Genomic DNA, 10,399 nt, shown 5'->3' on the forward strand with positions numbered 1-10,399 from the left:
AATGGGAAATTTTAGCTGTGTGTGTGTTGGGAGGGGTGGGGGGGGGTTTGCTGCTACAATGGGTGAGGTATAGATGTGACTGGTGGTAGGTAGGCCATCCATATGGAATTTGTACAGTTTTTTCAGAGTAATGACTGGGATTAGTTAAATGCAGAATAAAGTATATTGTGGTCAATCAGTTTGTGTGAAAAACTTTGAAACACTCCAAGAATGTTTGTGTACAGCAAATACACTTTTACCAAGTGATGTTATTTTTCAGGTTCCTCCTGGCATGCAAGCAGTTGCATTAGACATGGTAGAAGTAATGGTACGATCTTCGACACCACCCTTAGGTGAACCTCTCATAAATGTGGCGTTTCCTGCAGTAGTACAACGAACTCTCAATACTGATGACAATTCAACATTACAGAACGGTGGAGAGTGCTTGCGAGCATATGTTTCAGTTGCACCAGATCAGGTTAGATTTACAATTTCAATTTCAGTATTCAGATGTTTCAGTGAAATAATGTTTGAAGTGGTGGTGTTAATAAAAAGTCCTAAAACTGTCTAGAATTAACCCTTAAACGCCGAATGGATGTATTAAACGTCGAGTCAAAATCTCCCCCGATTGCCGAATGGACATACCATACGTCGACTCAAAAAAAGTTTTTAAAAATTCGCGGAAAAATACTTATAGGCCTACCAGCCGAAAACTTTTGAATCACGCACCTTAGGGGATGCTGGGAGTTCACGGATCAAGGCGTTGTTTTGTTTACAATCGTTACGCAGGCGCGCAAGCGCGAATTTCTTTATCGCACTAAAATGTATCAGTGACACATCTCAAAAATTATTTTGTCACTTTGACGTAATTTTTGCACCGTTTTAAATTATCCGTTACATGAAGTATTACATATGAAAATGTGCGCAATTTCATTTAAAATACAACAAAAAAATACTCATGATTGTAACTTTCATCAGTTATGAAATATTTCCATATAAATAACGATAAGTGCCAAAATTTCAACCTTCGGTCAACTTTGACTCTACCGAAATGGTTGAAAAACGCAATTGTAAGCTAAAATGCTTATATTGTAGTATTATTCAACTATTTACCTTAATTTTGCAACAAATTGGAAGTCTCTAGCACAATATTTCGATTTATGGTGAATTTATGAAAAAACTTTTTCCTTACGTCCGCGCGGTAACTCTTCCGAAAAAAATCATACATGCGATTGTGGTAATGTTTGCACCATTTTAAAATTAGCCGTTACATAAAGTTTTATATATGGAAATGTGTGCAATTTCATGCACAATACAACTAAAAACAACCCATGGTTGTAGCTTTTATCAGTTTTGAAATATTTTCATATAAAAAATGATAAGTGACAAATTTTCAACCTTCGGTCAATTTTGACTCTACCGAAATGGTCGAAAAACGCAATTGTAAGCTAAAACTCTTATATTTTAGTAATATTAAATCATTTACCTTCATTTTGTAACAAATTGGAAGTCTCTAGCACAATATTTTGATTTATGGTGAATTTATGAAAAAAATAACATTTTCCTTACGTCCGCACGTTAACTCTTCCGAAAAAATCATATGTGCGATTGTGGTAATGTTTGCACCATTTTAAATTAGCCGTTACATAAAGTTTTATATATGAAAATGTGCGCAATTTCATGTAGAATACAATGAAAAATAATTGAAGGTTGTAGCTTTTCTCATTTTTGATTGCATATAAATCATGATAAATAGAAAAAAAACCACGTTCGGTCAACTTTGACTCTACCGAAATGGTCGAAAAACGCAATTGTAAGCTAAAACTCTTATATTTTAGTAATATTCAATCATTTACCTTCATTTTGCAACCAATTGGAAGTCTCTAGAACAATATTTCGATTTATGGTGAATTTATGAAAAAAACTTTCCTTCCCTCCGCGCGCGGATTCTCCGCCATAAATCTCCGAATTGCGTACATCACATTCTCGGAAAATTTGCTCCGTTTCATATTAGGCATTTCATAGAGTTTTATATATGAAAATGTGTGCAATTTCATGTAGAATAAAAGGAAAAATATTTGAAGGTTGTAGCTTTTGTAATTTCTGAAATAATTGTATATAAAAAAAAATTTATAAAAAAATTTCGACATTTGGTCATTTTTAACTCGTCGGAAATGGTCAAAAACTGCAATTGTAAGCTAAAAATCTTACAGTATCATAATATTCAATCATTTTTATTCATTTTGAAACAAATTGGAAGTCTCTAGAACAATATTTAGATTTACGGTGAATTTTTGAAAAAAAAAAAAATTTTACGTCCTCGCGTTACGAATTCGTACATCATTTTGTGATAATATTTTTCCGGTGTTGCTTTTATTGTTTTACAATGTATTATATATCAAAATGATTGCAATTTAGTGTAAAATACAACGAAAAAAAAAAATCGTTAGCTTTTACCGTTTTTTGCACAGCGTGATTTTAATACAATTATGTATGAATTTTCTTTTTTTCGCTACCATATATCGCATTATTTACGTATGATAATGATATTATTTTTCATTTCTGATGATTGCATACTAAACTTCAGGCAATGACAAAAAAAGGAGCCAAAAATGAACTCTTAATCTTCAAAACTAAGTGCGCTGTGATTTTTTGAAAAAATTCTTTTTTCCGCTTCCACGCTCACTCAAAACCGGCTCCGGCATTCAGGGGAGTTTTTGATTTTTACCGCTTCGGCGTTTAAGGGTTAAGCTAGACATGAAAGCTGTGAATTGAGATACTCAGGAGTAGGGGGTAAATTATGCAATATTATATATTAAAGAAAAATGTTTTATCAAACTAAGATTACATAGAATAGCAGGTATAAGACACGAGAAAGTAAAAATCGTTAAAGAAAAAGCATTAAAGTAGAAGTTTTCGAGGGTAGTGGAGGGTTGATACAGTCATACCTCGAATGTATCCAAATCAGGACTTTTAAACAGGTTTTTGGGTGAATTTTTGTCAACCTAATATATTCATTAAGAACAAAAAACCTCTGGGGTGGTCCTAAGGGAGTTATGAAAGGTTTTAATGTTGACTCTGTTTATCTGTACCTGAAAGTAGGCACAGTGATATAAGATATATCTAGGGAAAAAGCATTAGGCATTTTCATGGATCTTTCTATGTACTACAGTACGACGACTACTGTTGTTCCTGGACTGTAATTCAATTGCTTTCTCCTTGGATTTCAGGTTATTGCATACAGGGATGCAGAAGGTAGATCAGGACTCCAATATGTTGTACAAGTAGCATCACAGCTTCTTTCTCCAGCTTCCAGTGAGCAGACGGCTACATTTGTTGGTCGACTAATAACAGTTTTAATAAGGAGAGCTGGCGACCATCTAGGGGATAATTTAGATCTACTTTTGCGAGCAGTTCTTAGCAAATTACAAGTGAGTATTTTGAATTCCCAGAATTGATTTTACGTAACAATGCTGTATATTTAAAAAATGGAATTCATTCCCATATAAGTTTGAAACCTGTCAAGATTGGTTTTATTGTTATTACAAGCCTCAGCTCATTTCCCAAGTTGTATAATGACTTCCTGTAGTTGGCTTATGTAGTTTGATGCTTACTGGTCAGGGGTAAGGAAATCTTTAAACTGGGGTTTGTATGCAGAAGTTGAGTTAAGGGAATCACATTTTTCAATTACAAACTTGATTGCTTAGTTTTCTGTAATTTTAATTGCCATCAGAGCAGTCCAGTGATTAGATTTTGAGCCATTAGATAAGATTAAACCCTTGGAGAATGTCCCTTAGTTCAATTACTTGCTGATGTAATTAGAAATAGTTAAAATGAGATTCTTCATCTAATAGGCATAATTTTCTAGCTGTGTGAGAATTTACATTCAAATTCACTGTATTTTTCAGGGTGCTGAAACCTTAACTGTGGTGCAGAATCTGGTTTTGGTGTATGCTCAGTTAGTTCACTCACAGCTGGATGGAGTTCTAACTTTCCTAGCAGGTGTACCAGGCCCATCTGGGCAGTCAGCTTTGCATTTCGTATTAACCCAGTGGTGCTGTAAGCAACATCTCTTCTTTGGTGCTTATGAAGGAAAGGTGAGATACTTTTTCAATGAAGTATATGAGTATACATGTAAAGAATTTTTTAATAAGTATTTAAATGAAGTCTTACAAAGAATGATAGAGCAATGCAAGCTTTTGTAACAATAAATAATTTCAGGACACGCGAATATAAAGAAATCCAGAGATGAATAGAATAAATACAAAAGTCTTTTGAATATTTTTTAAGTTGCTCCTCAACTCTCTAACAATGATTCATTACTCCTTCATATGCCATAAAGCATTAAAAAGAATTAATTAGAACAATTATTACTTTCATATAAGTGACTTACCAAGTACTTACATAGCTATAGTTTCTAACTCGCACGGCAACCTTTTACTTAAAAATTACGGTAGCACTTCAATAGTTCAGTGTAGGTGACAAGCCCCGCCCACCAGCAGGATTGTAGGAACGACTACGCAGACAACCACATTCTGTTTCTGCCGTGCTTGACTAAACATGGGGGTTGGCAGTAGCTTTTGTTAATTGGTTTTCAGTTGTATTACTAGATTTGGTGAAGTATTAGTATTGCTTAATTTTGATTAGCCTTCAAGCTTTGTTAGCTTATAAATGTTTAGGATCAGGATTTTCATGTCATTCTAATTCCTCTTCCTTCGCTACAATAGCGAAGGATGTAAGACCAGGTTGACTAAATCTTGCTATAATTCATAAGTGTCGGGGACAGAGTTTAGTAGGGAGAAAACTTGTGCTGAATGTCTTGATTGGGATGAGAAGAAGTGGAAGTTCTTAGATCTCATCTAGACAAGTTGGAAAGGGGTAGGAAGAGGAAAGTAGCTTACATGGCTGGGAGACAATCACATAGCCTAGAAACAATTCCTAACCTGGGCTTGTCACCTACAATAAACTATTGAAGCTCTACCATTATTTTTGAATAAAAGGCTGCTGGTCAGGTTAGAAACTATAACTGTAATATATTACGAAAATATAATTTTTATCCAAATTTTGTCATTTTCAGTTGTTAGGATGCTGGATTGCAATGTTTGTTTCCTGTAAGAAGTGTTTTAAGCAGGAAGGTGTATAGATTAAAATAACTAAACTTGAATCTTCACATAGTTGGTAATTTTTGATGGAAAGAAAAAATTTCTTTAATCCATTATTCATGAAATATGGAAATGCACATTAATTGAATTTTACCTTGGAAATAGAGTATTTTAACTTCTTTTTTGGATGGGAACTCGAGTAAAGCACAGCCTTATACATGGATTTTTTTTTTCAGGTCAGTGCTGTAGCATTAGCAAAACTTTTGGAGCATGGAGTAACTGCTAATGATGCCAGACTTCAAGATATTATTGTTCAAGGAGATCAGGTAAGAAGGTTACACCCACCTTTAGGGATTACTGCCTAGTGCAATCCCTTTGAAATGCATTGTACACACTAAGTTATTCCTATAGCATCCTTCATCCTTAGCTGCTTGGTACTAATGACCCTGGAATTTGTGACTAGATAACTTGTAGTTACATTGTTGCAGAAATTGCCTTAAAACCATACAAGTAAAATTTGAATTTTATTTAGTATACTACCATGTATTTCAGGAATGTTTGAGTCATCATGTTTTGCCAATATCCTTTAAATTAATTGATGGATCATTGTAATTCTTTGTAATATTTTGTTTCAAACCCTCCCCTAATTTGGTAATAGATTCAGTTTCTAAATTCAGCTTTTTCAGACATTTTACTCTTTAATTTGATGGACTAGTAAGAAAACTGATTCAACTCTTAGATGTACGACCTTGGCTACTACTGAACTTGTCTTGAGTATCTACTTATAGTGAATACCTCACTACCCCTAACTTTCCCTTTGGACTACCATTCTTCTGCCTACTCTTCTTGTATGTCATTACACCCTGTAGCACATGTTACTTTCTTCATTAATGTGATTGTTTTTATTTTGTTTGCATAATTTTGTAAAAAGAATTAGGTGAGGGTGTGAGAAACTGTTCGAGTACCATACCAATCAATTGATTGGTTTGAAAGATATTGGGAAAAAACGATGACTTAAACTTCCTGAAATACATAGGAAGTTACTCTTATCAATTACTCTATGGTGCTCAGATTGTTGTTGTATGTGTGCACTGATGTTTATAGACCTGAGATCTTACATTGTTTTCAGCTGTTAAGACCTGTTTTATTGTTTTCTTATAACAACATCATTATTTATATGGAATTGTTTAATGTCAAAAGTATCCTGACAGTGCTAGAATCTTTTAAAGATGATTGCACACTGTTTAATAGCTGGATTTCATTAATTTTAGAGGATTTGATAAGTTAGATCTTCAGTAACCAAGATTGACAGCAGATCAGAATGGCTGGCTTCTGATCCCAACATCCTCATCTGCTTTCTTAGTAAAAGTTGATTCATAACATAAAAATGTTCAAACTTTTATTGGAACTCTGAGCGGCTGGTGTTCTTAAACACTTACAACAAGTGATTACACGTACTCAAATGTTACAGTATTTTTATCTTTTGTGAATTAGCACACACAAAAATTTAGCTTTTTTCCTGTGCATGGTGAGGTGCATGCATATACTGAAGAAATGCCAACACAGTACTGTCTGTTTTTCAATATAGAATTTTAAGTTAACAATGATATGGTTTGTCATTTTACAGAGCATGTAAGAAATTACTCTTAATTAACTCTTTTCATCACCCAGGTATTTTCGCCTGATACTAGAATAAGAACCCGTTCTCAGCGAGCCTCCCGTCCCGAACAATGGACCCAAGTTCCTGTATTAGTCAAAATCTTCAAACTACTTATCAATGAATTGGCGAATGCTATAGACTCGAATATGGCAAAGGATGATGATGATGTGAGTTGCTGTTCTGTTCATTAACCAGTTTTATTATTATTATTATAATTATTATATTATTATTATTATTATTATTATTATTATTATTATTATTATTATTATTATTATTATTAAATTTTCATTATTGTAAAAAAAATTTTGATGTGAAGCTTACAAGTGTTGAAGATTTTGTGGAAATTTATAAAATTCTGTAATATTGTTCTTGGGACTGTAAAAAGTGAAAATAAACCTGTAACTTCAGTTTTGGTATTAATATGGTTATTCATGTACAGCAGGAATCTGAGGATGAGTGTTGGGAAGATGAAGAGGAGGAAGGTCAGGCTAATGGAGACAGTGCTTTGACTTCCATGTTTGCCCCATCAAGTAGTTTTCCAGGTTATGATACTGATACTGTTGATGATGACGATGATCCTGATGCTGTAAGTGAAGTACCCCATTTTTTTATAGAATGTTGTTAGTTTTGAATGACATTAATTTGGCACAGCAAAAGTTTAGAACAGCAATGTTCATGTTTGTGGCGTTTATTCATTAAGGTAACACAGGCTGATAACTTTATTTGAATGAGTTCTTGGTGATGGTAATGTTCAGGTGGCAAAATTTAAATAATTATGCACGTTTAAGGTCCTTACTATGATATAAAGCGGTGATATTTGTTAACACTGGTTTCATATAAAGAGGTTTTGTTTGAGTTGGGTAGTTGTCATGTATCACCAAGTAAAGAGTGTGTATTTCAACTAATAAACCCTCTAGGTGATACCACTCTGTACCTTGTGCGTCACACTGTAAAGTAAGGCAAAATCTTTACTGAGCATTTGCATTGTAGCAATAATATTTAGTCCAATGTTTGTTTCGTGAATTAGTAAATTTTGTCCACATTGTATTAAGCTGCTGTATGGATTTCTTTGTACTATATAGAGATCTTACAATATTTTTCTTTGTAGGTTAGTGATCCCATGTACACATTGGACTTGCAACAGTACCTGACGACATTCATCAGCACATTCACACAGCACCCAGCGTTCCCTGTATTTGTGCCTCATTTAAATCCCCATGAAAGAGAAGTGCTACAGGGAATTGGTGTGCAGTGCTGAGATAGGGGAAATGGCATTACGGTTTAAATGAGGAAGCTTTGCGTTGGTTTCAGTCGTTCACCTGACACATGATCATTTGTGCTAGGAATTGGATAATGCTGCTAGACAGTATTCTCCATAGCTAAGTATCATTATCTGAAAGTGCTCAATCCGGTTCCAATGAGTGGTGTATGATTATATTTATAACCTATGCAACTGTGAAAAAAATGATGCTAAAATGTTAACATTTCATGGTAATTGACAATTTGTCGCTCTACTGGGACTTTGTGTTAACCAGTGTTAAATTACCACATTATAATTTGAAGCAGTATAATGGACATAGTGTATCATATATTAATATTTGAGGGAAATGAAGAGTTGCTGAAGGAAAGAAATACTATGTAGAAATATAAAAAGGACTTCACCGATGCCTAGTTTTTACAGTTTTATAAATATTTTTTTAAGGAAAAATTTGTGATGAATGCATTTAGAAAACTTTGGTTTCTTTTATGAAGGTATGTAAGGGTTTTAACAGTTTAACAAGTGTATATAATTTGCCTTAGACTAGAAACCCATGACACAATGAGACGTACATTCATTCCAGAAAAATTCTCATGTGGCATGTTTTTATACAGATGCTGTCCATTCCTTTTTATGTTTCTCCCTTGTGTATGCCCTTGGGGCAAACCCTTAGTTAGCTTTACTGATAAAAGGAACTAAAGGTAAGATCTGATATCCTGCCTATTTATTTAGGATACTTGATTATTTTTGCTCATGACATATTATTCCACAGGAAAAGATAACAGCATTTTTTTCTCTTGAATGTTAGTGTACTGTACTGAATTCTGTGATCTTAGTAGTGTTAGAGAAGATTATAGCTGCGGTAATGTCAGTTTTTCATCTTTGCCAACAATTTTTAAATTTTGTTTTTGTTGTTTTGAGTCTTGTGATACCCATGCAGGTTTTGCAGAATCTCAAAGAAAAATGCACAACTGGGAATGGGTATTCATGACTTTAAATATTTAAATTGATATCTGAAGTTTTTGAACTTTTAAAAGTTCTGTTTCAGACACCATCAGTTAACAGTTTGAACTTGTTAATCTTGCCATGTAGTTTATACACTTAGTTTTTCATGAGTTATATGAGGAAAACTCAAGGAAAAATCAACAGTATATCAGATGAAATATTCACCCTTTGAATGCTAAAAGTGCCTGCTATTGCCCATGTCTATTGTCAAATTATGCTTCTATTGCATGTGCATATTATTTTGGGGAAAGCGAGAAGAAAAGACATGTTTTGCTACTTGTGCACAGCTCTTTGAGAACTACAAAATATTGGGAGGCCCACAGGGAATTCTCCTAATGTGTATTTTTTTTTCCAGCATTTATAAATACAGTAGAGGACCATCAGGTTTTTGCAGATAGCTCATGTTTGTCATATGCAGCATATTGTTGTATATTTTTTAAAATGATCAAACGTGTAGGGTTTATTGGAGATTAATTTCCATAATTCTGTGGTTGTTTTGGATCCTGGAGATTTTAGTAGTTTATTGTTGAACTGAATTTCTCTCTGAAGGTGCCACTTCCAGTGATTTGATGCTTTAAAATTTGAGTTTTCTCTTATTTGATGAAGAGGTGTTGTAGGTTTATTGGAAATTTAGTTATATTTTTTGAATTTTATATTTGAGATGGTTGATAAGAGAGAGAGGTAAATAATTGGCTTCGTTGGAGCTTCAAATTAAATATTGATATTGCTACAGAGAGGAGCGTATTTTTGTATTATGCATGTTAACTTCTAAAGCCTTTGTTATTCAAGTGCAATACTTGTAACACTGGGAATGGGAGTTTTATTTGTATGAAAAATTTTAATTACAATAGCATTGATATTTTCTTATTTTCATTGTCCTTTGTTAAGTGTTGCAGATTTAAGCGCAAAATTCCTAAAGTTGTGGCAGTTGGTGATTTTGTGTGATTGTTGTTGTAATGAATACATATAAATTGTATATGCAAAAAAAATAAAATAAAATGGAATCTCAAGTTTATATTTTTAAAGTTGTTGAAGAAACTGTTTTAAAAATTTTTGTGTTTGAATCACTGTGCAAGGCACAGTCACAACAGATGCATAAAATACAAAAAATACACTGCCTGATGGAGAGCAGTGACCAGTCGGTTACTAGTGTGAAGATTTGAATCAAAACCGCAATATGAGGATTCCAGTAAGCAATGCACCAAAGGTTGATGTCTCCAAAGGGTGGTGGTGGTTGTTGTTGTTGTTTTTTTTGTCCTGCAAATTATTGTTGATTAGATACCAGATATGAAGATTATTGGTGATATGAACAAGTGTTTGCAGTAGTAGTGAAGGTATGGAGGATGTCAACAACAAATTTGGCAATGTGAAGTACTCTTATCAAAAGAACACCTG

At 33.7% G+C, this 10,399-nt stretch overlaps 1 protein-coding gene across 1 annotated transcript in view; it reads left to right on the top strand.

Annotated features, from left to right (window-relative positions):
• LOC135209254 (importin-9-like) overlaps window positions 1-9,863 on the top strand; it is a 109,127-nt gene extending 99,264 nt beyond the window's left edge. Inside the window, 7 exon segments of the mRNA XM_064241963.1 lie at window positions 260-457; window positions 3,210-3,410; window positions 3,888-4,076; window positions 5,318-5,407; window positions 6,753-6,908; window positions 7,181-7,327; window positions 7,850-9,863. Of these exon segments, the coding sequence (XP_064098033.1) occupies window positions 260-457; window positions 3,210-3,410; window positions 3,888-4,076; window positions 5,318-5,407; window positions 6,753-6,908; window positions 7,181-7,327; window positions 7,850-7,999 (1,131 nt within the window). The 3' untranslated portion in view covers window positions 8,000-9,863.
• Window positions 9,864-10,399: the final 536 nt, after the last annotated feature.

Source organism: Macrobrachium nipponense, chromosome 37 (assembly GCF_015104395.2).
Source record: "Macrobrachium nipponense isolate FS-2020 chromosome 37, ASM1510439v2, whole genome shotgun sequence".
NCBI classification, from domain to species: Eukaryota; Metazoa; Arthropoda; class Malacostraca; order Decapoda; family Palaemonidae; genus Macrobrachium; species Macrobrachium nipponense.